This window comes from Procambarus clarkii, chromosome 86 (assembly GCF_040958095.1).
Source record: "Procambarus clarkii isolate CNS0578487 chromosome 86, FALCON_Pclarkii_2.0, whole genome shotgun sequence".
NCBI lineage: Eukaryota > Metazoa > Arthropoda > Malacostraca > Decapoda > Cambaridae > Procambarus > Procambarus clarkii.
The window spans coordinates 21,225,303-21,253,287 of record NC_091235.1 but is presented as its reverse complement, the minus strand read 5'-3'; the positions used below and the strand labels follow the sequence as shown (position 1 = coordinate 21,253,287).

Sequence of the window (27,985 nt, the reverse complement as noted above, 5' to 3'; positions counted from 1 at the left end):
CAAGTTGGTGCCGTTTTCTGCGGTGCATCACGAGACCACCTGACGTGTGACGCTGTAAACAAACCCCGGGCGAGGTGGCTGTCGCCTGGCTGCAAGTAGAGAAAGTCTTCTTTTTTCCTCCCCCCCTCTCTTTACCTCCTCTCCATCTTCTTGTTGACACGCCAGCTATACGACATATTTATTTGTTCCCCGTCTTGTCTTCTTTCTCCATATCTGTTCAGAAGAAGAATATTTGGCCTATTCGTCTCTCCTTCATTCTGTTCAACCTGTGGCCCCTATTGGCTGCAGTAAGGTGCGTTGTCTAGTATTTATTTGTCTATATCTGCTGATTTTATCTTGAATAAGTGATGATAATCGTGTAGGCGACCAATTCTGCATATCTAGTAGGGTGTGGCACAGTTTGATTATTCACTCATTTCGTATATTTTCTTAGTACCCTGTACAATATTTATTTCCAGTCAGCTTGGTAAATATCTCGTTTACATTGTTATTCTGCGCACACTTGAAGCGATCAGCCAAGGGTCGACAGAGCCTGTGGTAAACGGTTCCATTCTATGTGTCGTTGGCAAGCAGACTCCATCGCAGAAAATTTTGTATTCTAGCGAGTAATTTGATTGTGAATAATGAACCACATCCTATCCTTAAGATTGTGGTTGTGTTGGATTCAAGACTATGATAGTGTCACCCGTATTTGGACGATCTCTGGTCATCGTACATTGGCTGGTTAAAAAAAAAAAAATTCCTACATCATTTAGTAAAACAAAAAAAATTACAAGAGCAGCACTTGCATATGTTTATACCACAATGACATGTTAATATGGTAGATATCCATAAATAAGCATTTGGAGAACATACAGGCGATGAGTCACAATAACGTGGCTAATGTTGACCAGACCACACACCAGAAGGTGAAGGGACGATGAGGTTTCGGCCCGTCCTGGACCATTCTCAAGTTGATTGTAAACGTCATTGTCCCTTCACCTTCTAGTGTGTGGTCTGGTCAACATTTGGAGAACATTTTTGTGACCAACAATTTCAACAAAAGGGGCATGTCCTTTATAAAAATCATATGGAAATTTGTTTTCTTATTCGTCAGAAAATGATGTTGAAAATAAATAAATTAGTTTTTTCTTTCAGGTAGATGTAGGATCCCCCTAGCTGAGGCTGACAGACTGGAAGAGAGCTAGGAAGAGTAATAATAGGTATTCAAATAGACAAATCTTTTTTCAAATCACCTGCAAAATGCACCACACAAATTATTAATACATTGCATATAAATATCAGATGTTAGCACTCACTGGTTTCCATGATGTGACACCGAGTCAGTGTCATATCATAGACACCTGTGAGTGAATACCAGACCATGTTAACACTCGCCAGTTTTTATGATATGACCCAATGTTCAACATGATCAAAGACCTGTCAATGGAACATGTTTGAATACCAGCATCTGGCACCCTCCATAGGCCTCATAGGCTCATTAAGAACTAACCATATTATTTTCACATGTACCTGCTTCACTCCCCATCACTGACAGCAGGTGCACTATTTGTTCAGTCCCTAGCACAGATTATAGGCACATGGTTTGTTCAATCTCCAGCATAGAAAGCATGCACATGACTTGTTCAAAACCACAGCACAGACAACAGGTGCACTGCTTGTTCAGGACCTAGCATAAAACAGGAGGCACACAGCTTTTTCAGTCCTCAGCACAAACAAGTGACACACAGCTTACCTCCCTGCTCATCCTGCAGATTGGTATAGGAAAGGCTATCAATCCTCTTAGGGTTCATGATTCTCAAGGCGTGTCACTGCGGTGACACGCCTTGATAACTGGCTGACAGCATGTAGCTTTGAGTTGATTGGAAATGTATAAAGTTGTATATCAAGATCCTCACAGATAAGTCGCATTGCCTACCAGAGATAGTATTACAGAAAAAGGGCCTTTTGGTAACAGGTCTCTTAAGTTTAAATAAAGTAAAGATGAAGCAGTGAAAATATGCTCAAATCAGACTCAGACTTTTATTAAAGTTTATTATTGCTTTTATTAAAGCTTGACATTTTGAAATTTTATTTTTGCTATATTAATTTTTTGCTTGTATTTTTCTTGCAGGACAAGATGAACAATAATCATAGAAGACAGAACAGCCGTGGCCGCTCAACAGTTCTTAAGGTAGGTATTCAATTTATCTTGAAGAAAGATTTATGTATAAGCCTTCATATAATTTAAACCAAAACAATAATAGTAATACCTGTAAAAATTTCAATACAGTATTATTGTAGATATACAGTACTGTACATTCAGTACAGTTCTTTATGTTCTTGATTGCCCATTGATTAATGTAATATACTGTATATAAAAATAATGAGAAAGGACTGTTGCTGAACTAATACCTGTATGGATGCTCCGAGTGCACTCTATAGAATGAACTCTATTACTACACTGAACACTCTATTACTGAACGAATCAAAGGATAATCAACATTATGCATTTACAGGTTGTGATCCTTGGAGATGGTGGTGTCGGCAAGTCTTGTCTTATGAATCGTTTCGTTACTGATCGATTTGATGAGCATTCCTTCCACACTATTGGTGTTGAGTTTCTGAATAAGGAGATTGAACTTGGAGGCGAAACATATACATTACAGGTAAGCCATTAAAATATGTTTGGTTGATTAGCTTCCTAGTATATTTTTTAGGGCAATTTATTCAATTTATTCAGACTCATCGCCTGCAATTTATTCAAATATTTTTTATCAATGAATTGTTTGATAGTTCAGATTTGTTGACCTGTCATCAAAAACACTTTCAGCCTTTTATCGCCACGTATTTTTTAATAGATGTAAAGCTCTATAATTGTTTTTTTCCTGTATACTGTTGTTGTTTATTTCTGTTCTTACCATTCTCATAAATTTAGTTGGGATGCTAATGAAGTAAAGTACTGCACAGTACCATACTTAAGTATAGTACGGTAGAGTGCCTGAATTAATCAGACAACCATAATTTTTTAAGGTGATGTCACAGACAGGAAGCCTGTGGCTTGTACCATACCCACCTTTTTCTGATTAGATTTTTAAGGTTCATTTTAAATTTGGACACTTAAATCTGTTCCACATTTCAACCAGTTATGCATTTTTACTTGCAACCAATTGGTCATGGGTTCAATTTCATGATGCGTTCTTGTTACTAACCAGTGTCTTGAGTGTCATGTGCCCCAAACATGAACATTTTCATAAGTACAGTACTGTATTGTATACTTGGAAGAGATTGAATTTGCAATCAGCAATAATCAGAAATTTTCTTTTAAATGGCTTCATTAGCACGTAAGGCCTCATCAGAGATTTACCTCCCACCCAATTCATACATTCAACCAGCAATAAGTAGGTAACTAAGAAGACGTTGATAAGCCTAACGCGCTTCCTGAACACTGGAAACCATATTGTAAACCAAACAGAAACTGATAAGACATTTGCTTCCAAAACAATATTTGGTCAGCCTGAAGTAAAGGGTGTTGGTGTATCATGGGAATTACCTATGCAGAAGCACAATGGAATAAAAATGCCAGTGCAGCATTGGTTACTTTTGGAAACTACCATGTATTTTCACAAGCAAATGAACATTTCAAAACTGTGTTCAAATTTTTTATGGGTGGCTTAGGAGCTTATCCACCATTATATGTCTAAGACAATAGAAATAGGCAAAAATGAGTGAACAATCTGCATTGGTAAAGTTGATATTTCAAACAAAGGAATGTCAACAACCAACAAATGTGTGTTGAGTGAACGACATGGAAGAAAATGTAGAATAGAACCAATGAAGAGCAGAGGTGCCATAGGCACAATCAGAGAACACTGTACTGTATAAACATCAGAGGTCCGCGGTTGTTCAACGTCCTCCCAGCAAGCATAAGAAATATTGCCGGAACAACCGTGGACATTTTCAAGAGGAAACTAGATTTATTCCTCCAAGGAGTGCCGGACCAACCGGGCTGTGGTGGGTATGTGGGCCTGCGGGCCGCTCCAAGCAACAGCCTGGTGGACCAAACTCTCACAAGTCGAGCCTGGCCTCGGGCCGGGCTTGGGGAGTAGAAGAACTCCCAGAACCCCATCAACCAGGTAACCAGGTATCAACCAGGTAACCAAGATGGCCACCACCACAGGAAGGGCAGCACACCACCAGATGAATGTCTCTAAGGTTTCTCGGTGCAAGAAATAATAAAAGTTGGTTTTCTTGGCAGGTTAGTGATTAATAAGGACTTTCTAGGAATTATGAAGGAAAAGTTCTTAAATTAGTACAGGTCACAAGAAAATGAAGGTCGCAAGAATGAATTTTGCAATTTAAAGGGAAGCATTTTACAGCAAGGTAAGGAAATTACCAGCAGGACTAATAAGCTAAAGAGAGAGGAGGCACAAATCAAGGAACTAGCGGAAGATAATGAGATAGGGAAAATGAAAAGTGGTGATTTTGAAGAAATTAACAGGAAAAATAGACTGATATAGAGAACAGCTCGGAGTAATCCTGCAGGCCAGTCCAAAGGGGGAGTTAGGCAAAGGTATGCTCAGAGATGCTTCATTGATAACTCAAATAGAGCAGGTTAATAAAGGGCTGGGGAAAGCACAAAGTGGAAATAAAAGAAATGTGCACAAGTTGTAAAAGAGAAAGAAATGATCAAAGTAGTAGTAATATAAAAATGGTGTATATAACATGTGTATGTAGTGTAATAACAGCAAAAAGCACTGTTTTATTGATCTAAGAATTTTATATACGTGTCACTAGATATAAGCGCCATGTTTTTATGCATGCTGAAGTTCCACACATTTAACCGTATATAAATTTCTCAAATTACTGCACACACTATTGAATAATATTACAGAATTTTTTTTTTATAAAACCATTCAAAGACATAGAACTAGTTATGTAATAATTATGTATTAGTGGCAGCCCCCGCCACACTGCTTGGCTGGAGCAAGCGTATCAGCGCGGGAATATTGCCGGACTTTCTCTTCCCATTATGGCCCAAGTCTGTCACATACAGTATTTTTTTTTCTTAGTTTCCTGTGATCATTTTAACAATAAAAGAAGAGGAAACAATTTTGGAGGAATAATTTTTTTTTTTCTCTCTGCACTGGGAGCTTGTCATATTTTATAGGGGTGCATTACAGTGGTAAACATCTTTGACAATTTTTTTTTTCATTCTGGTGGCTTTAAATTTTCTCATGCCTAGATTAACAAATATTTTCAATTTATATATTTGCCATTGTATAATTTAATTTCAAATCCTATCAGTATATGATTAACAAAATTATTATTTTGTTTTCACACGAGAATTAATCATTGTTTATTAGAAATTTTATGCTTCTTGAAGCTTTGAAGAGCTTGAAAACTTTAAAAAAAAGAATCCATCTTGTGGCATTTGCCACCTTAGGTCTTTATTCTAAGGAAAAATTAACCTTTTCTCAGTATTTTGTGTCTGATGCACAAATAACCTTCAGAAGTTGTCAATTGAAAACATTAATCTAAGAGTTTCTAGATTGAATCGGTATTTCCATATTTTCTTGTATAGATTTTTTTCTTTTTTTTGCAGATCTGGGACACTGCAGGCCAAGAGAGATTCAAAAGCTTACGAACACCTTTTTATCGAGGCTCTGACATGTGTCTTCTGACGTTCTCTGTCGATGATCCTTCAAGCTTTCAAAACTTAGACACATGGCGTAAGGAGTTTGTTTACTATGCTGATGTCAAAGCCGATTTCCCCTTTCTTGTAGTTGGAAATAAGGTAACTCCTATTTAAAACTGATAACATGGTATTATGATAGTCTATGTTTCTTCCATTAATATTACTATATGAAACTTTTTAGCTCTGAAAGCACGCCCAGAAATTTTATTTTCCTATCTAATAGTTTGTCTTTTATTCTGCTGTTTTGCCAGTTTGTGGGAGTCTCTCTGGAATTTCTGGTTATCTGCTTTTTCTCACAACCGGTAGAGTGATGGTCCCGCTTTTTGCAGATTGGTGTTCAATTCTTGACCGTCCAAGAGGATGGGCACCATTCCTTTCCTCCGTTCTATCTTAACTCCTTATCTTCATTCCCCTTCCAAGTACTATATAGTCATAATGGCTTAGTGCTTTTTCTTGTTATCTTACCTCTTATATTAATATCTCCTGAGTTATTTGGGATTTTAATATAATTGCAGTATTCATTATAGGTTTTATATTAATAAATCAGCACTGAATGAATAATTATATCTTTACCTACCTAAACTAAACCTACCTACCTAAACTCCAGGAACTATTAAAGGGTCCCCTTCATAAAGTAGCATTTCATGACACTCAATACAGTATTTCTGGGAGGGCTCCCTTTGGTGGCTCCTCAGCTAACCATGTGGTTTGCTTCAAGCCTAAGGCAGCCCGCCAGACCCTTTAAACCACAAGCACCTTCCAGGGAGCCAACGAAGGGACAAACCAAAAAGAGGCAATTTATTACATACAATGCTGGATTTTTAAATGATTTATCTATAAAAAAATTCATGAGCTCTCAATCTATTATAATCTAAGAGATAAATATATTTTCTTGAACAGATTGATCTTGAACGAAGAGTAACATCAGAAGATGCAGAAGCATGGTGCAAAGAGAATGGAGATCTTCCTTACATTGAAACATCTGCTAAAGATGCCACTAATGTGGAAGCATCTTTTATGATGTGTTTAAGACGATGGGCCAATATTGAAGGAAGGCAGGTAAGGATTTAATTATATGTAGCTAATTTACATTCAGTGGAATCTCCAAAATCTGGATCATATTGTTGCAAACCCAATCTAAATTAACGATTAGAATAAGTTTATATCTAAAAATACATCACAATATTATGCAATTTTTCAAAATGCTTTAAACAAAGCACTTTAGTATACTGTATTGTTCTTATAATAAAAAATCATAATATGGGTACTCAACCAAAAGTCCAGGTTTTCCTCCACATATAATCTTGGAATGATGTTTAAGTTAAGTTTGGTTGGCCAAAACTATTAAAATAGTCCTTCTCCTTGGGTACAGAATAATTTGAAAACCTGTCACAAAATATTATTCTTAATCTGTGTACAAGCCTGAGCCTTATAAATCACAGTGACACATCTCATTCCTTTCAACAGCCTTCAATTTAGACTTTCCAGTCACAAGCCATTTGAATTTGTGCATATGAGCTGCATTTACACAGGAAAACACAGACAACCTCTCTTTGCCTGCCTTGAAGCTAACCGTACCATCACATTCACAAATATACATATACTGTATATAACTGCAGCTGGCACCAGTACAAATTTGTTTCAGCAGCATAAACATACTTGATCAGAGTTTAAGGATCATCTTGCGTGCTCTCCTCAAATTTGAAAACGTGCTCCTCTGCATCTTCTGTATCAGCAGAATGCTTTCCCCACATATTTTCATACACACTTAATGCCATGACCAACCTAAAGGCCCTATGACCATCTATCATACACCAGATCCACTCCACATGTCTTCATATGCTGATGAAAATGCTTGGCATTTTCCTCGATCAGCCATCCTGGGAACAAGTTGTTTGTCTTGTCAGAGGTTCCAGAGAGGAACGAAACATTGTAGAAAATAAATCCTTCAATAATTACTACAATTTCTTTACCATGAATTTTGGTAATCTGATTACTCTTCTTAGTACTGATACTGTACTGAAGAAATAGAAGCATAGAATGCTTACAATGTAAGATCAGCAATGCAGTCATATTTAACCATACATGTATTGTATGTATGTAATTACCTAAGTGTAGTTACAGGTTGAGAGCTACGCTCGTGGTGTCCCGTCTACCCAGCACTCTTTGTCATGTAATGCTTTGAAACTACTGACGGTATTGGCCTCCACCACCTTCTCACTTAACTTGTTCTAACCGTCTACCACTCTGTAAAAGTTAATTTTCTTATACAGTGGTACCTCGAATGACGAATTTAATCCATTCTGGCGCCGTTGTCGTCATGTGAAATGGACGTCATACAAAACGAATGTCCCCATTGACATTAATGGAAATCAAATTAATCTGTTTTACCACCGAAAAACATCAATATGATATTCGATGTTTTAAATAATGGAGCAGCCTACTGTACATACACTGAACAATCCTTTATGACATTTTTCATTCTTCAAATTTGTTCAATATTTATTTATCATTTGTCTTAAAGCAAAAGGTTTGTTCAGTGGTCGGCAGGTAGGCTGCTCCATGTTTCTTAAATAAAAAATAGGAAAATAATCAAAAATAAATGAAGAATTTTGAAAACCAGAACAAATGTCAAATGTCAAAGATTTCATATACGTGCTCGAGTGCAAGGATTATGGTAACCAATGTGTAGAAAGAATGAATTCTGCAACAACTAGCGTATACAAATAAAAATTTGAATGGAAGAACTTTTGAATTATTTATATGTACCAGTATATTTGTTCATGAAATAAGAAATTATGTTGCTCCAAAATATAGTCTCCTTGTTGCATTTCCAGGAGAGAATGCCACTTCCAGATACAGTGCAGCTGGACGGTAATGGTCCGCACCACCGACTCTGTGCATGTTCGTCTTAAGCTTAAGGTACAGTATTGCATGTCTTTGTTTAAATGTCAGTGGCATTACTTCCATGAAAATGGCATAGGAATGTTTATAACTGCTAATATTTCTTAAAGTATTTAACTTAGGCATACTGGACCCAGTCTATGTCTGTCCTGTACCTCAGACCATTCCCCCTCACAAATTTGGGTTAGGCTAGTCCCAAGACAGATAAACAGACATTCTCTCCTATAGTATTTGGGAGGAGAGTACCCAAAATTGTCTGGGCCTGTCTCCCATTTATCCATTTATCTATCTATCCACCTATCAGTCTATCTATCAGTCCACATCTCTGTCTATCTATCAGTCCACATATGTCCATCTTTCCAACTATCTGTTCAACTATCTATCCCTCTATCCATGAGGGGAGACAAGGGGATGCTGAGGGGGAGAGGCAGGACAAGGGGATGAGGGGAGAGGCAGGACAAGGGAATGATGAGGGGAGAGGCAGGACAAGGGGATGAGGGGAGAGGCAGGACAAGGGAATGATGAGGGGAGAGGCAGGACAAGGGAATGATGAGGGGAGAGGCAAGACAAGGGGGATGAGGAGAGGCATTAATATTTTGAAAACAAAAATTTCAAATTTGTTTTTTCTTATGGTAAAATAAAACATGACACACTGCTCTCCAGGAAATTTAAAAATGTGTTAATCATGATACTTTGCTCATAGCACCACCTATCATTTGAATCATCAGACAGATGATTCTCCTACAGTTTCAAAGCTAATGGGAAACTGTTTTAGCCTCTGGATACTGTATTTCATTCATTATAAAAGTTACATGTGTTCTTATAGTGTTATCAGTGAGATTGTATGAGAGTGGGAGGAGAATTTAGGCGCACACATTGCTATTTGAGGAGATTTTGTTTCGATATTGTCAACATACAAGTGCTTTCCAAATACTGTTATTAACCTTTCAACCGTTTTATGTTTTTCTCTATATCTTTTAGAAATTATTGCAATGCTCTCTTAAATGTTGATGCCTTCATGATTTTATATGAATATAGTGATTATTTTTTTCAGGTGAGATCAAAACATTGCGTGACCAGATAGTGTTATTTTGGCTAACATTCACTGGAGAAGTGAGTGTTATTTTCTTCATCAAGTCCTGAGGAATATGGTACTGTAGTTGAATGTATATTTTAGAGCATCTTCATGGAGACTCGTGATATTTTTCAAGTGATTGAAAATAATTATAATGTGTATGTAATGCGGTGTACTTGTTTTCATTAAGTATAGAAGTGTGTATATATATATATATATATATATATATATATATATATATATATATATATATATATATATATATATATATATATATATATATATATATATATATATATAATATATATATATATATATATATATATATATATATATATATATATATATATATATATATATATATATATATATATATATATATATATATATATATATATAATGTATTCCTGAGGTTTTTTGCTATAGTAGAAGCTGTACACGTTCGTTGGTTTGCCATATCTTAAGGATTTTTGAAATGCAAAAAAAACAAAAAGAAGACATAAGCTTTAAGAAAGTTTTCTGTGTGTGTAATGACTAATGCCATAGATTCACTGGGTCTAGAAATAGGCAAAGGTGTACTATAATTCCTATTCATTAATAGTACATCTCTGTACTATTAGATGACACAATCATCTGTGTGACTTTTTTCAATCATATTTAACTAATATTAATTTTATGCTGACTTGGTTTCATCATACAATTTTTGATGTTTAAGACGAATGAAAATGTGTGCAAATGTTATACAGCAGTATTTTCCCAAGGACCAATATTATTTTATTAAAATCTTTTATGTAATTCACAGACTGAGGTAAGGAATACTCATTAAACCAAAGTTGTAGATATATTACATAAAATAGCATAGATCCATAAATTTAATAGGCTTTTTTATTGTTATTTTAATGTGTGCCCAATATAGGTTTTCTGTTAACCTTGAAGGTCCTCCCCCCCACCTTCCCTTCCATAGTAAGCATTTTCCATTAACATCAACAAAGCAGGTATGCAAAGACAAAGCAGGTGTGCAAAGACAATGCAGGTATTCAAAGACAAAGCAGGCATGCAAAGACAAAGCAGGTATTCAAAGACAAAGCAGGCATGCAAAGACAAAGCAGGCATGCAAAGACAAAGCAGGCGTGCAAAGACAAAGCAGGCATGCAAAGACAAAGCAGGCGTGCAAAGACAAAGCAGGCATGCAAAGACAGCATGCACAAAACCCAGAAATGTCACTACTGTTATGCTGCTGAAAATATTTTGGTTGATAATTATTTGTCTGTTCATGGTAAAAACTATAAATGATCTGAAAGGTGGTTACAATTTCTAGAGCATTTCCAAAGGGATAGACTGGGAGGATTACATAAGAGTTTTGTCTTTGCTAAATTTAATTATTCCATAATTAGAAATCTAGTATATGTTATAATAAAATAGTTTTGTAATTATTACAAATAATTCAAATAATAACTAAAGCAAGAAAAGCGAAAATTGTCGCAGGCATGCCTATTTTATTAGATTGTAAATGAATTTTTGGGGGATGGTTGTCGACTCCCTTGACACCCCGACAATGCTACTTGAATCTCCCCTGCCACGTAAACTTGATCACTGTCACTGTCATTATCTTTATCACTATCACTAAAATCATTGTCATCACTCATATACACACTGGCATCACTTCTGGTGTTACCAATATCACCATTAAGACAATAAAAGCCTGATGGATAATGCGATTTGTCTGAATACAATATTTTTATTATTCAGCATATTAATTGCATTAAAACACAACAAAAATTAATAAATTGATAAAAAATTCATAATAAACTATTTAATATTAGATTCTCACACTTTAACACTCCCCCCCCCCTCCCTCCCTAACAGTATATCTACGGTCTCGCTTCATGCGAGACCGTCATGCAAGTGGTTAGGCACCATTCCTTTCCCCCAGTCCCATCTCAAATCCTTATCCTGATCCCTTCCAAGTGCTATATTGTCATAATGGCTTGCCACTTTTCCCTGATAATTCCCCCTTCTCTTCCCCCTTCCCATCCTAAATATATCAAATGAATACTTTAACACAATATGGCATTTGAGATCATGTGGAACAATTGTACAACTTTCCTGACAGCAACTGATAGTGGCTGGACAATTATCATCACACATTTACAATGCTAATCAGCATTTATACATTTTCTTCTGTCCCCCATGGACAGGGTTACAGATCTGTTAAACATATAATTCAGTGATTTGTTGAACAATCAACCACAGAAGGGTGATTGTAGTGCTTTTAATATGCTAAGCTAACCTACAAACATAAGTACGCAGATTTATGCGTATTTACGTCTGTCCTACATAAACAGTGTTTGAGGTGTCTTTTTACATAGTGTCATTAATGTGCATTTACAAAGGAGAAATGCAATTCTGACCAGCTTCCACATACCCTGTATAATAACGTTGGGTAAAATACATGATATCCTTGGGAACCATTCCTATCTCATGGTATGTACCAGGATGGTAATGCCAACTAACTTATAGCCAGTAACATAGCAGTAAGACTATGTATGAGAAGTATATCTCATCATATATATCATAGTATGAGAAACATGGCAGTAAGGCATAGTATGAAAACCAATTGTGTTAAAGCTCCCAATATGTAGTACTGTACTTCAGTAACTACCAAAGTACTGATATTTAGGCATGTTGATGCATAAGGATTAAAACATTATCAGATGTATAGAAAGCAATCCAATAGGGTGTTTAGGCAATTGCAGAGTTATATATGTACAGGTACACTGTACAGTACTTCTAAATCTGTACAGATTCATTCGAAAACACCCTGCATAAATTCATGACACAGTGTATAAGACTGTGTGGAGGGAATCCACCAGTGGCTTCCCAGAGTTAAGCGCTAGTCGAACTGTGTCTTAGGTTTGGCTGTCTTACACCAGCCCCCAAAAGCTTGCTCTAACCTATTGGGAGACAAGATTGGAAACCTAACCCACCTCAAAGAGGTGAGGGGAGCTAGAGATTAGAAATGATCTTCTAAACTGAGAGAAGACCCCACCAGGAATAACAGGTGTAACAAAACAAGCAAGTGCAAAATTAAAAGTAACTGGCACACAAGTGGCAGGCAACAAGGCAACCACCGACCCACTGTGTAATTATACCAATCCTGTTTTTCCTACCTATTACCAAGTGGCAGCCCAGGCCACCCTGTATGCTATGTTCCTAGCCCTTTCACTTTTGTGATGGGGGCAAGTCTCAAGAGTTTTGAATTTTTCTGAGGAAGATCTGTGTTTGCACTTTACCCATCTTTGTGGCCTGAAGATTTGTTCTTCCCGTGTAGACTTTCTGGGGAAATTCACCAGTGACTCCCTGGCATTATCTTACTGAGATTGCTCCAAGTTAAGGGATCACATCAGTCACAGAAATTCTGTTTGGCTTACTGCGAGCCAGAGTCAGAACCTGACTCGTTCACAGAGGTGCAGTGACCCCACCGGTAAAGCATCCGAAAAGTCAAGAAAGCATTACAGACAGCTAGATGGGTCACAGAAAATGAAGCCTCAAAACTTCCAAAGAACTCTGCAAATGAGTCACAGAGAACAAGAGATTCACTCAAACTAGTTCGAAACTCATTAGTACTGATTGCTACACCAGGCATCCTGGCTCCTGCCCTCAGCTGGCTTCCCTTCGCAGTTCTGTTGCTGATGTATTGCTGGCAACTGCTACCTGTAGTGCTTTGGTCCACCAGTCGTGGGCAAGGCATCTCCTTCCAGTTAAATGCCAGCAGTCTTTAGACTTTATTTGTCCTGCTGTTTATTTGTCATTTGCTTGTTGTGTTCCTTTATTTTAGCTTAGCTTCGTGTGTGTAATATCCCTCTGGCTTATTGTATGAGCTTGTCTTTGTTGCACTTCAGCCTGCATGCACTCATGGTTTTCTTCCCTGGGTGTCTGCTAGCAATGATGCCCTTGCACTGACATAGTTACCTTCTCTAATATGTTTGAGAGCTTGCCTCTGAGATGCCAGACCATCGGTGTGGAGAGCCTCGCATTCATATACACACTAGCATCACTTCTGGTATTGCCATTATCACCATTAAGACAATAAAAGCGTGCGTGGTTGTTTCTGTTGTATTTGGTCTTTTCTTCTGGTGAGCAGCCCCAGTGTCTGGAATTCCTACTTGGTTAGCAGCAGTCCCACAGGGGTGGGACTGTGGTTGAGTCCCCCCAGGGGTTTTGGGGCATCTGCCTTCTGCCACACTCCAGCTCTATACCTTTTTCTTGGGTGGATGCCTTTCTGTCTCGGGTATTAGGTAAGGACTATGGCTCTGCCTCAGAGCCTTCATGGCAGGCTTCCAGGGCTGATGGGGAGCTCAAAGAGGGTCCCTGAGTCCACCCCTTTGTTGACCTTTGTTCTCTTTGTGTAAGGTCTAGTAGGAGAATTTTCTTATCCCTCCTCCCCTTTCATGTATGAGTTTGACTGCTTGGCTGTTTCCCCTTTTCCCTCAGGTTTGATTCCAAGTTCTGTTCAGTGCTTCCAGGTTCTGTTCGGTACCTCAGAGTTGTTGTATCTCTGGAGGTTTCCATCATCCTACATTTCGCCTTCAGTACGGGCATTCATGTGGGCATGTTTCGGTGCCTCCTGCACAATTTGGACCTCTTTTTCAGTGATGGACCCAACCTCTATTGAGTATGGGTCTATCTCAGCTTATTGGTTGCATTGTGAGGTTTTAGTTTCATCCTGGTTGGCTGATGACCCTGTCTTTTCCTTGGAGCTTGACAAATGTTCTGCTGGCCCTGCATGCTTGATTGGCAGGAGGCAAGTTCTGTCCTTCAGATATTCTTGGACAGCACTTTCTTTGCTTCACTCAAGGACTGCCTGTTTCTCCAGCACTCACCAAGGACATGGGCAAATGGCAGCTTCATGTGCAGCTGTCCGTGCTCTCCAGGGGCTCTGCTGGCAGAGGACCACAGGTTGCATATGCACTTGGCAGTGGTTTTGTGTGTGGGGGTCCTCGTAGAGGAGCTCTCTGTGCAACTCTGTGAGGATATGGAGGCCTTGAGGCCTGCAGTTCCAGCCTCGGTGGCCTTGCCTGAGATAATCATTATTGAGGCATATTTACATATTAAATACTGTATAGGAATTATTAGCATATTAGCACCATTGTCTTTCCCAGACAAGAATAAGGACTAGAAGATACTGTACAAGTGTGTATGAAGTTTTAACTCAAATGAAACAAATTCATGCCTTTAGAGTAAATTGTGCTTTTAATTGCTATTCTTTATTTATTACTGTAGTTAGAGAGCATTCACACATCCTGTTTTCTAAACGCCCACCGCTTATTCAGATTTCTAGTCTGTAATTCATTACATATCATATCAGCTATATAGGGATAACTCATGGACACTTTATGGAGCAGATAATCTCATGTTGTCCAAATTGCATTTTTCTACTTGGTCATGCACCTCCTTGTAGAATGTTCCAATTTTCAGGGTGATCAGAAAATTTGCTTTTCAACAGTCGTGTTGAAATTTCAACAGTTGTGTTGAAACACCAAATTTGTCTAGATAAAATCTTCAATGAATCAGAATTCTACATATAGATAAGCTTAAGTCTTTCTCTCCTGTATAGGCATCGTGCATGTTACGTAGGAGATTTTGACTCGTCTGCTACTTGTATAGTGCTATACTGTATGGTCATCCTGGCTTAGCACTTTGTTTAGATAAATATATGTAGAAATTTCCTAAAATGATATAGCTTGTAACTATTTCCTCTCATTTATGTTCAAGCAAACTAGCAGGAGCAGCTGGAATATATAAAGTAGCCAGCACTTGCCTATACTCTACAAAAACCATCCCTACCACTGTATGAGGATAAGGCAAGATGTACCGTGGCAAGCATAGATAATAAGAAAATCAGACCAAAGGAGTGACTCTCAGGAATTCATTAGTACATAAATCAGTTAAGTGAAGGGATTGAGCCACTCTCACCTTTCACTACAGCATGTTTGCATATTTTGATTGTAGCAGCAAATAGGTTATGTATTGCTGATTACAAAAGTGTAAATTTGTTTGATTGCAATTGTCTGTCATTGGTGTGAGGCATCAAACATAGTGTGACATCAGCTAGAATAAACTACCCAGTGGGCATTTTTGGTCGCTTCTGACGTTGTCCACTGATGACAGTTAACGTTAATGGGACCAAAAAGGCCCACTGGGTAGTTGGTGCTGCCAGATATATAAATATTTTTCTATTATTATATTTAACTAATACAGTAATAATTATCAATACTTCCTAGGGCATATATCAGTTTATATGAATATCTATTTTGCAGAGTTAAAACACTTGAATTGGGCCACTACCTTGGTGGTGTTGAGATTATATACAGTATACAGTATATTTTGGTTTAGCACATAAGTCTTGTTGGAGTAAATGTATGGAAACTCATTTGCCAGGTTTCCCCCATTTCAGAGTATACCTGTGACTGATTTACATTTTCTTTCGTTTAGTCTACTTCCCACTGTTGGGGTATGGATTCTGTGAACATTTGCAGTGTGTGTTTATCTTGCAGCTTATCTTGCAGTCTTGCCTCATGTTGTCACCTGGAGTGTGGTTTGTCCAGTTGCCATGCTTCAGAGAGATTTTCATCTTTGTTGTTTCTACTGATCAAAAAGCCTTGCTGCTGCTGTCTCTGACATGTCTGTTGTTGGGTGCAAGATACAGGAAATGTAGTTTTCGCACTGGTGTATGTGCAGGTGTTGTAGATGGTAGTTGAGTTTACTTTCCACACTGTAACTTATGAGGGTATGACACACACAAATCACAATAGTGTGATGCATCAAATGAACAAGTAAGGACGAAGAGGTAGAACAGCTTATTGACATAGCTCGAGTGCATGGGGGAATTGTGTAAAAATCCTGGTTTGTGTCTCAGAGAGGCTGCAGGGTCCAAGTAAATTCAGTAGAATTTCTGGTTGCAATTCTTATACTATGTCGTAGCTCAGTCGATTAAGGCAGCGTCTGGGATACTCTCGGACGTAGGTTCGAATCCTTGTCACGGCCCTTGTGGATTTGTTCTTATGAGGGTATGGGTTGTTTGCAGGCTCAACACTTCGGTACAGATGACAGAGGTTCCCAGTATTTGCTATTGTTGAAGCTAAGCACCCACTCTTGTTTGTGAGATGAATGTTGAGGATTTAGTACTTACTACTTCAGTAAGTCTTATGAGGATTAGTTTATTTTCCTGATTTGGCCTGGGGCCCTGATCCTAACTGGGCCGTGAGGCACTGCTACCAAGGTTTTCCCGCTGATTGTAACGCCTAAATGCCTATGACTTTTGACTGCACAGACGACAGCGGGGGTTGGCAGGTATTTCAATGAGAGATTCCTGCCAAATTTCATCTGTTCTTGAGTGTTATATTGAACAGTTTGTGTTGGTAGGTGAATTGTAGTATGCTCTCCGCTCTTCCACCCTTTGAAAAGTTTATTTTGACCTGGGTGGACAGCCCTGGCTGGTAGAACAACCGAGGTGCCACTCGGAAAGGAATGTGTCATTCTATTCATTGCACTATTTTTCTCATTCCATCTTTTCATGTTCATTATAATTACTTGTTCACCATTGGGTACACTGGCTGAAGGAACTCTCCATCATTTAACATGTTAGAAGTGTAGAAGCTCACATATATTTTATTTGATGTCTTAATCTTTCTTGACATTGCCTATTCTGAAGTTAACAACCTCGCAAAATATTCCTCAGACATTTCACAGACACCTTCAGGTGTTAATGACTTTTTTTATAGAACATTGAAACATTCCATAAAAGATTGAAAAGGAGAACCAATAAAAAGATAGGGTTAAATTTTGATGTGAATAAGGTAACTGCAGTCTACTCTCCCTTGTGCTTAAAGTGATGGTACATAATTTACTGTTGCCCCCTGCATGCTACTGTGAATTGTCACTTGATTATAGTATACATGCATGGTACATTTTACTACATGTACTGTGCTAAAATTAAAATAATTGATTTGGCAATATAGAGGTTAAAAACACTTGTAATGAGTCAGTGTTTTGCTGTAGCATGAGTAGCTGACTTTCCAGTAAGAGTGCTTCCATAGGCAGCTGAGACCAGTCATTCCACGAGCTTCACAGTAAATATGTACATAACCAAACTAATCTGCAACATTCTTTAGCATTCATGCTCATTATATTATACATGTTTGTCAGCATTAGGGCTTTAACACTGCTCCTGAAATTTTAGGAAACTACCCACTTGCATTTCCGTAAACTTGATAATGTAGAAGGCTGCACTTGATATAAAACAAATACAAGATGTGGTGCCCGCCCATCCTCCCAAGTTGTCACACATCACCAAAAATAATGTACTAAATTGCCTGAACCTAACCTAACAGAGGACCCATGAATAGAAAACAGGACAGCATGTCACTTTAGGGAGCCACCATGATTTATAGTACATCATATTTTGGTTGTTGAGGATTTTTATGTAAAAAAAATGTGATGTACTTTAAGAGGACAGGTTGGTGGTACAGCAAGTGAAATGGGTTGCATTGTATTTACTCTATATAGCACTAGAAGTGAAAATTTAAAGTACTGTACTGTACTGATTTTTTAAATTGATTTTTTTTAAATTGAAGAGCACTTCAATTTAAAAAAATCAGACATGTTATTTTGTTAATTTCCTTTTTATCAAAGTATTTATTAATCTTTAAACATTTTAACATTGCTCTAAATAATTTGAAGTGATAAAGCAACCCAACCGATCACTGACCTTCAACCTCGACTCACAATCTAGGCTCTTGGGTTCAATCCCCAAGCAAGGCAGAAATGTTTGGGTATGTTTCCTGTCACCTGATGACTCTGTTCATCTAACAGCAAATAAGTGCCAGAGATTTAGGCAGCTGTTATGGGTTGCCTCCTGGGGAAAGATCAGTAATTGGCCTAGTGGGACCTCGATAAGCCCAGGTGCAAGCTTCCTGTCCCCAACAATAAGAATTAAAGAGAATTAAAGAGCCCCCCCCCCCCATCCATCTTCAGTATAGCAAGGTGATGGGCTTGGGTGTCAGTCTCCAACTTCTCACCTTAGGGAAGTGCCTCCTCATCTTGGAAAGGTGGAAAATGGCGCTTATTGATTGTGATAAAAGAATATAGAAGTTGCTCATCATTGCAACAGCCTCTTTCTTGTTTATATAAATCAGAAAACATGGAATGACTAGAGTACTGTTCCTCGACCAAACTGGTGTTATTGATAATTGATCTTTGTGAGATAGATATTATAATTTCTCTCCGTATTTATGTGTGTAATTGAGATTAATTAGAGAACAATATATCATGCATATCTTATATTATATATTTTGATATTAGTTGTGTATATTTATTGTGACTTTAACATTATTCTTTTGTAACATAAACGATTTTCAGTGACAAAATTAAAAGAGTACAGTATAATGTTTTTTTATATTTAATACAATCTTGGTTACAGTAGTTGGATGTTACAAATGATATGATAGGTTGAAACGGGGATGCTTGTTACATGCTGCTGGCAGTCAGGTAGGGCGTAGTGCTGACAGTGGCCAGAGATGGAGGGCTTGAGCAAGGTCTGTAACCGAGAGCAGAGTGCTTGAGCAAGGTCTGTAGCTAAGAGCTGAGAGCTTGAGTGAGGCCTGTAGCTGAGAGCAAAGTGCTTGAGTGAGGCCTTTAGCCGAGAACACAGAACTCGAGTGAGGCCAGTAGGCGAGAGCAGAGTGCTTGAGCGAGGCCTGTAGCAGAGGGCTTGAGTTAGGCCTGTAGCAGAGAGCTTGAGCAAGGCCTGTAGCTAAGAGCAGAGAGCTTGAGCAAGGCCTGTAGCTGATAGCAGAGAGCTTGAGCGAGACTGAGGGGGGTAGAGAGCTCTAAGGAGGGCGAGATCATGGAGCTCGAATGAGGGCGGGATTGGAGAGCTCGAATGCAAGACGATAGCAGGTAACTTGAATAAGAATGTCTGCTCTGTAGTGAGGCTGTATCTTCTTGTGTGCGAGTTGGAACTAGACTCATTGAGTGTTACATCGTATGCAGTTGTATGTCGTTGGCATTGGAGAAGATCTGTAATATATCCAGTGTGTTTTGTCACTGAACCACTATTGGAGACCACTATCGCCAATATGAAGGCATTTCCCAAGGCATTTTAAGTACTATTCTTTTTTTCCTGGTTGCCCATGATAGTCCCCCATTGTCTTCAAAACTTCATGCAGATTCTTCATGCTTGTACAGCACCTTGTCTGCTACTTGTATTGAAAGCCCTACTTGCTCTTCTTTGTAGACTTTACTGCATGGATTGCTTGCTTGCAGGCTTCTCTCTCTCTGCATGTCTGCAATGATTCTCATATTGTACTTCCTCATATTGTACCTATCATACTGCTGTAGAGAATCCCACTTATTAAATTTTAGAAAGTGCTAAGCTGTATGGTAAAAGCTACTCACCTGGTTTTTGCAGTATTATATGCGGTACAGTATAGACATACTTCTCATGTGCCAACATTCATTTGTTGTTATGGTCAACTCCTGTAGTTGCCTTAGTTACTCTCAGCCTTAGTTGTAGTTACTCTCATGGCTTTAGACAAATTTTAACTCAATTTTAATTGGTGCTGCCTCTAATGACCTTGTGAATGTTACCACTAAAGAGGCCATTCATGCCTATCCTATCTCTCGCAAGCAAATTCCTTACTCATATTTCTTCTCTTATCATTCATAACTCCATTCAAAACCATTAGAGAGATGCTGTACATGCTAGCCGTTAAAAATAATAAATTACATACGTACTATTCAATGTGGCCTTTCTCTTGCCAATGAAACAAGTGGGAAATGTCTTTGGCTGGTGATGTATTGGCTACACATGATTATCACCTGGGCATTTATTGGAACAGAGATCTGCACCTTACTAGCACAACTGCATTGTTTTGGTAACAGGCATGCACGTACTTCTTAAAATGTCCTGATATTTTGAATGACCAAAAATTTTACTTTCCTGCTGTTACTTTGAGCTATATATCTCTTAATAAAACCTTTGGTGAATCATATTCCTTTTAACATCGATCATATTATGTATTTTCTGCTCTCATATTGGCAGCCTGAGTACTATCTAGGAACTGAAATATTCTGTGACTAGTGCAGATGAAGAGTCACAATAACGTGGTTGAAAAATGTTGACCAAACCACACACTAGAAAGTGAAGAGACGACGTTGTTTCGGTCTGTCCTGGACCATTATCAAGTCGATTGTGATTGTGACACAGCCGACTTGATAATGGTTCAGGACGGACCGAAAAGTCGTCATCTCTTCACTTTCTAGCGAGTGGTCTGGTCAACTGTGACTGTAGTGTTCTGTGCTTGGTGCCTTCTTTTGAAATTACGTATCATTATTAGCATTTAATCATGTATAGTTTAAAGGTCTGCATTATTATTACCATATAATCTTTTATAGTTAAAAATTCTGCATCTTCAGATGTATATGTGCAAGTTTCTGCTGTTAAGTGAAGAACATACAGTATGTAACAGGTCACGGTACAATGCAATTAATTTTTTTTAAGTAGTTTATTGTAGATGATAAATGTGAGTTCAATGTCCAGCTTTAATGAATTTCCAATTTAGTTATAATATTTTAAATTTATTTTACAGTAACAGCAACAATTTATTTGTTAGCTATTTTGGGCAAAATCTACACATGTCATTTTATTCCAGAAATTCACTGAAATAAGTCCATTATACCATTCTTTTAGTAAATAAAACATTGATTATTTAAGAAACTTTATCACTGGAGATTTTGAGAAACATCTTGAGAGTTGTTTCATTTCTTTCTTGGTGCTACATAGCCTTCCGGGCTTGGTGCCTTCTTTTAATAATTATTTACTTCATTTCTTTCTAAGCTTCAAAATTTTAACAAACAGGTCAAAATTCACCCTGTGTTGTAAAAGCTTTGATTTTTTTGTACAGTATGTTAAATAATTTGGATGTGAAAGGATGCAAAATATGTATTCATCTTTTTATTTTATATTATATACCACAGCAAATACTGTATCAGAGTAAACATACTTATGCACTTATAGCAGTACTCGATACTGTATAGTTTCAGGATGTGGTATTTACAGCGAGAAGTGTCTCGGCAGCTCTTGGCAGGGCAACTCAGGTCCAGTTGTCAGGTAACTTTTAATACTGACAATTGGAATTATGTTCCTACACTTCAGAATTCTACTGGACAATATTTCCCAGATTTATTGATTCAAGAATGGAAATTGATTTATTTATTATAGTACTGTACTGTCCATACTGTATATATGGACACTTGGATTTTTTGAGAGCCCCCAGTGGCTCCCTGAAGCTATCTTGCTGAGATGGCTCCATACTAAAGTTGCCTACTGTACTTTAGAATGGTCAGATTTGTTGCCTACTGGGAACCAGAATCTAGTCTTCCCTTTACAGACAGCTAATGTAGTCCCAATATGCAAAAAGAACAATAGGCAAGAGGCACTGAATTACAGGCCAGTGTCCCTAACTTGTATACCATGCAAGGTGATCGAGAAGATTGTGAGAAAAAACCTAGTAGCACATATGGAGACAAGGGACTTCATGACACACCACCACCTTGTATTCATGGATGGCAAATCTTGCCTCAGAGGTTTAATAGAATTCTACAACTATGTAACAAAGATTCAAGCAACAAGAGAAGGGCGGGCAGACTGCATTTTCTTGGACTATCGGAAAGCCATTGACTCGGTGCCCCATTAGAGGCTGGTGCATAAGTTGGAGAAACAGGCAAGAGTATCTGGTAGGGTGCTCCAGTGGATAAGGGAGTACCTAAGCAATAGAAAGCAGAGAGTTATTGTGAGGGGTGAGACCTTAGAATGGTGTGAAGTCACCAGCAGAGTTCCACAGGGTTATGTACTTGGACCTATCCTGTTTCTGATATACGTAAATAATCTCCCAGATGGTATTAACTCGTGCCACTCAATGTTTGCTGGTGATGCCAAAGTTATGAGAAGGGTTAAGGCAGGATTTAGATTCTTTGCATAAGGCAATGGTCCAATAAATAGCTGTTAAGAGTTTAACCCGAGCAAATTTAAAGTAATGAAGATAAATAAAGATATTCCATTGTTGTTGTTTTGTAGGGAGCAGGAGGCCAGATACAAGGTACTATTTGGTAGATGAAATTTTTCAAGAATCAGAGAGCGAGAAAAATCTGGGAGTTGATATCACGCCAGACCTGTTTCTCGAAGCCCATATCAAGAGGATATCATCAGCAGCATAAGCCAGGTTGGCCAACATAAGAACAGTCTTTAGAACCTTGTTTTAGGAATCATTCAGAACCTTGAACAGCATGTATGTCTGATCAGTCTTGAAGTATGCAGCTCCAACATGGAGTCTGTATCTTGTCGAGTACAAAACTAAATTGGAGAAGGTTCAGAGGTATACCACCAGACAAGTACTTAAGTTGAGGGATGTGAGCTATGAGGAGAGACTATGGAAACTAAACCTCGCATTACTGTAAGACACAAGAGTTAAGGGAGATATGATCATCACATACAAGATTCTCAGAGGAATTGATAGGGTAGATAAAGACAGTTTATTTAACATAGGGGGGGTGCACACACTAAAGGAAAGGAGATGACAGGTGGAAATTGAGTACCCAAAAGAGCCATATATACAGTAGAAAGAATTTTTTTAGTGGCAGAGTAGTTAACAAATGGAAAGCATTAGGAAGTGATATGGTGGAGGCAGGCTTCATACTCAATTTCAAATGTAGATATGATAGAGCCCAATAGACTCAGGAATCTGTATGCGGATTGATTGACAGTTGAGAGGCGGGAGCAGAGAGCCGAAGCTCAACCCCTGCAAGAACAACTAGGTGAATACAGAGACAATCCACCACCCCACAGGGAAAAAAAACTTCAGAAGCCAGTGAAGCTTTATTAACAACTGGAGGGTTCACAGAAAATGAAACCTCAAAGCCCCCAAACAACTCTACAAACAATTTATACAGAAGGGATTTGCTAAAACTAGCTCAAACTTGTTAGTACCAATTTCCACCACCTGGCAGCCTGGCCCTAACCCTCAGTTGCCTCCCCACCTCAGTTCTGTCACTGATGCTGCACCATTCGGTACTACTAGTAGTGCTTCTGGTCCAATAAATTGCAGGCAAGCTTTGCTGCTTCAAGCTAATAGCCATCCTTGGACTCTGTTGTCCTGGGAGGAAGGGCCATTTAGTTTGTGTATTGTTTCCTTAGAGGATATTTGATTTCCCTATTACAGTTCTTGGCTGGGGGCACTCTTTGGTTGTGTTGAGGTTTGCATGTTTGTTTATATGGCACTGCAGTCACCACTCATAGGCTAGTAGTTTTGGCTGTGGACAGTGTTTGTGTTTCTCTGGCAAGCAGCCACAGTGCAAGGACTGTCTGCTTGACTACTATCCTTCAGGCCCTGGGAATCCCTCGCTGGTCTTTGGCATGGTCTGTATGGATCCACTCATTGATCCCACGCTTGCTGCATGTGAATGTAAAGTGTATTCATCATCTTTGTTACCTGGCGATCATTCTTTTAGGCCCCACCATGCTACCCGTTGGGTCAGTGATCTGTATGGTCTGTATGGATCTGCTCAGTGATCTCACTCATGCTGCATGTGAATTTAAGGTGTATTCATCATCTTTGTTACCTGATGATCATTCTTTTGGTCCCCACTATACTACCTGCTGGATTAGTTGGGTAACCCTGAGTCTTATAGGGCTTGCATTCTCTCTCTAGGTTGGGGTTGACAAGTTCCACTTTCCAGTTGGAGATGTTTCAGGCACCTGCCACTTTGCAAACTTAGTTTGCTTGTGCTAGGCATTCATAGCATCTTGATTAGCTGGATGTCCCAGAGTTGACCCCCATGCTGTTTAAGGACCCAGAATTTATGTTGGTGACCTCCACCTGGACCAAGTCCACACCACCTAGCTCTTCTGCAGGTGTGGTTCACCCTGTGTTTGGTCTTCTCTCCCTCCCCCCCCTCCCCTCTCCTGGTTCATGCCCCTCTCCTTTGATAGGCAGTGGCAGCATTTTATTTGGCCCGGCTTACATGTCGACAGAGCATTTTGGTCCAGGGAGTTTGGCTTTAAACTCTTCATCTTTTCTTACATTTTTGCCACATCCTCTTTTTTTCCCCCATTTTCTGGAGTAGGTCATTGCTGAGATTGTTTCTGCATTGGCTTTTTCCTGCTATCTTATTGATCAGTTGTTCTTTCAGGGGTTTTGTACCCCTTCAGAGGTGGTCTGGTCAGGTGGGGACCTTGCCAGTTGTTGGTCAAGATAGGTCCTTGGGTGGATCCGATTCCTGGATCATTGTACTTCAAGAAGTTGCTTCCTCCTTTGCTCGACATTGCAATCACTCGTCACCAAAGGCTAATTCCCTTAGGGATTCATGTAGGTCCTTCTGTAGTTGGTGTAGTGACAGGTGACCTCGCCCCCCTCCATGTTGCACCTTGTTCATTTGCAGCTTTCTCTTTCTTTTCTGGTGAAGAGTGGGTCAGTGGGCTTCTGGAGTTCTGCATGAAAGGTCCTTTGGTGATTGATATTTGGTTGGTCCGGTCAGGGGTTCATTATTTGTTGCATCCGGTGCCAGCTCTTCCCACTACCTGCTTGCTGCTGGTTCTGCCTCAGTGGACACCTCATTTGTTTACCCTGTTTCTTGGGTTCTCTTGTTTCTAGGCTCACATTCCTTAAGTCATCTACAGTGTCATTAAGTCTAGCCAGCCTGTGGTCTACCTACAAGCCCATGATGTTCACAAATACATGGTTTTGGCTGACATCTTCTCTAACACGTTCAGGGCTGATATTCGGGCTTGAGGGTTTTGGCATTTAACAGAGTTCTGGCGGCCGGGTATTTAGTCAGTGTTTCTGGTCTCAGTCGGTTGTGTGTTGGTTTGGACCATTTTCTAATGGTCTTCGTCCTAGTTTCTGCTGCCTCCTTTCTGGTAAGTCTTCCTGTTTTTGTTCTCTGTGGATAGTTAGCTTCAGGGAGCCACTTGGGGGGGCTTCCTCCAGAAACCCAGCGATGAATGTAATGAAATGCCTCATTCTGGAGGACCTCTGATTCCCCCTTCCTTCAGATTGGTTGGTTCATTATGGGTTATTCATCAGTTCCAGAACTGAGGTGGGAAGTTGACTGAAGGCTGGGGCCGGGCTGCCTGATGCAATAATCAATGCTAACCCGTTTAGAGGCAGTTTGATTGAATCCATTGCTCTATGTAAATTATTTGCAGAGATGTTTAGCAGTTTTGAGACTTCATTTTCTGTGAACCTCCAATTTCCTGTAAAGCTTTGCTGTCATTCTGGGTTTTTTCCCAGTGGGGTGGCAGATTGTTACTCACTCTGCACTTCTGTGAAGGGTCCAAGTTCCAGTTCTGATTCCTGGGAAGCCTACCAGAACTTCCATGACTGATGTAACCTTTAGTATGGAGCCACCTCAGCAATATATATTCAGAAAGCCACCGTGGCTTCTCCAGAAAGAGTCATTTCCTTGCAATCAATGCCTTTTGGGGGGAGGGGGGAGTGAGGAGAATGTTTGGTGGCTCCCTGAAGACATTTCTGGGTCACATCAGTCATAGATAAGAGTCCGTTTTGGCCTTCTGAGGACCAAACAGACAACCTGACCACCCCACAGAGGTGCAGAGAGCTGGGGGCCTGTTATAATCATACTCGATGAAAAATCATCCAGAAAGTCAGTGAAGCAATATAGACAAATATAAGGTTCACATAAAATGAAATACCAAAAGTCAAATGACTGCATAAAACAGTTCATTCAAAACAATCATGAACACAGTAATGAAAATTGCTTGCTACAGATGGAGCCCTGAGAACTCTATGCTTTTGCCCTGACCATTAGCCGGTTCTGTCACTGATGTCTAAGAGTTTAGATCTTCCCGAGTTGCTGGCCGTAGGTAGGTCCAACTTCTTTTAAAAAATAAATGACAGCCATCTTTTTGGATTTTGTCCTGTGAGGGCCAATTTGTTTTTGTCTTTACTGTGTGCTACATGTGTGTGTGTGTGTGTGTGTGTGTGTGTTTACAAGCCTCAGTTTTTGTGTGGACATGGTCTACATATTTGATAAAAGCTGCATGTGTAGGGCAACCTTTCTCTAAACACTTGTTTAGCATTTCCTCTGCACTAACAGAGTGGCTTCTCTGGTGTGTTTGGGAGTTTGCTTCTGAGAGGCCAGGCCACTGAGATGGAGAGGCTCACCATGGAGTAGTGCACGAGTCATTGACACCTCTGCAAATCCTGCAGTTGGGGCATTAAGTTTGTCCTTTTATAGGGTTCACTAGGGGTCATGTGCTTGTTTATACGGGACTCCTCTGATGCCCTACATAGCGCATCCTACATAGGTTCATCTTGTAGGCTGTATTTGGTGTCAGTTCTTCTGAAAAACATTTCCCTAGTGCATGGGTGTCCTGGTTAGATGCCTTTAGTCCCTGGCAACTCCCTAGCAGTGCTGTGGCATGGCTTACAGTGAAATGATCTATTGAACATGCACTTGCTATGTGTGAGTTTGAAGGGTGCTCATCAACTCTGCTACATGCGGACAATCTGTTTCTGCCATTCTGCCTACTGAGTTGGTTCCCAGTGTCCCAGTTGGTTCTGTCCCAGGTTCAGACCTAGTTGGGCCTGGTTTAGGATTTCCTGGTCTGCATCTCTTTCCCTGCCTCCTACGACGTCGGATGGATGTCAATGCAACATCGATTAAATCCATGGCAATTAAAAATGGAACCCCCCACCAAAATTTAACTGATATTTATCGACGTTAATGTAATGTTGGATGGACGTCGAATTCATGGTGATTAAAAGTGGAACCAACACCAACATATAACTGACGTCAATACAACATCAAATCTATGCCAATAAAAAAAACTCTATTCTAGGTCGAATTGACCTCTAGTTTAATAGGTTTTGTAATATTTGTCTTTAGTTAAATGTTTTATTTTAATAACATACAGTATAAAGAAAATTTACATGTAATTGTTACACTTATGTGTCAATTTAATTTTTGCTTCCTGGGAATATTTCAGTCATTCTCACTTCATATTAGTTTTCTAACAAGTTTAATTTGGTTTCTTTATTTCTTGCACATTGGTTTTTAAGTTAATGTTTATATTACCTGCTGGTTTTACTATACTGGTTAATACTGTTATTGTAATATTTCTGCGTTCGTATTTGAATTTATGGTATCAAACTATCAGCAAGCAATCAACCACTGAAATCCCATTAAGCAATATTAAATATATTTCAAGCACATCAGGCAATACTTAATATAAATAAAACTATCAAAGA

At 39.1% G+C, this 27,985-nt stretch overlaps 1 protein-coding gene across 4 annotated transcripts; it reads left to right on the top strand.

The window, feature by feature from the left end:
- The first annotated feature begins 11 nt into the window (after positions 1-11).
- On the top strand, positions 12-27,985 carry LOC123768181 (ras-related protein Rab-9A). 4 transcript variants are annotated; one of them, XM_045758590.2, is made up of 8 exons: positions 33-292; positions 1,138-1,202; positions 2,114-2,173; positions 2,499-2,648; positions 5,585-5,776; positions 6,578-6,736; positions 8,515-8,599; positions 9,636-9,890. In XM_045758590.2, the coding sequence occupies exons 3-7, from the start codon at positions 2,120-2,122 to the stop codon at positions 8,590-8,592; spliced, it is 633 nt and encodes a 210-aa protein (XP_045614546.1). In that variant the 5' UTR covers positions 33-292; positions 1,138-1,202; positions 2,114-2,119; the 3' UTR covers positions 8,593-8,599; positions 9,636-9,890. The 4 variants fall into 4 exon arrangements, with proteins under 4 accessions (XP_045614555.1, XP_045614546.1, XP_069173283.1 ...); XM_045758599.2 differs by lacking the exon at positions 1,138-1,202 and having other exon boundaries at positions 12-95; XM_069317182.1 differs by lacking the exons at positions 1,138-1,202; positions 9,636-9,890 and adding an exon at positions 22,795-27,985.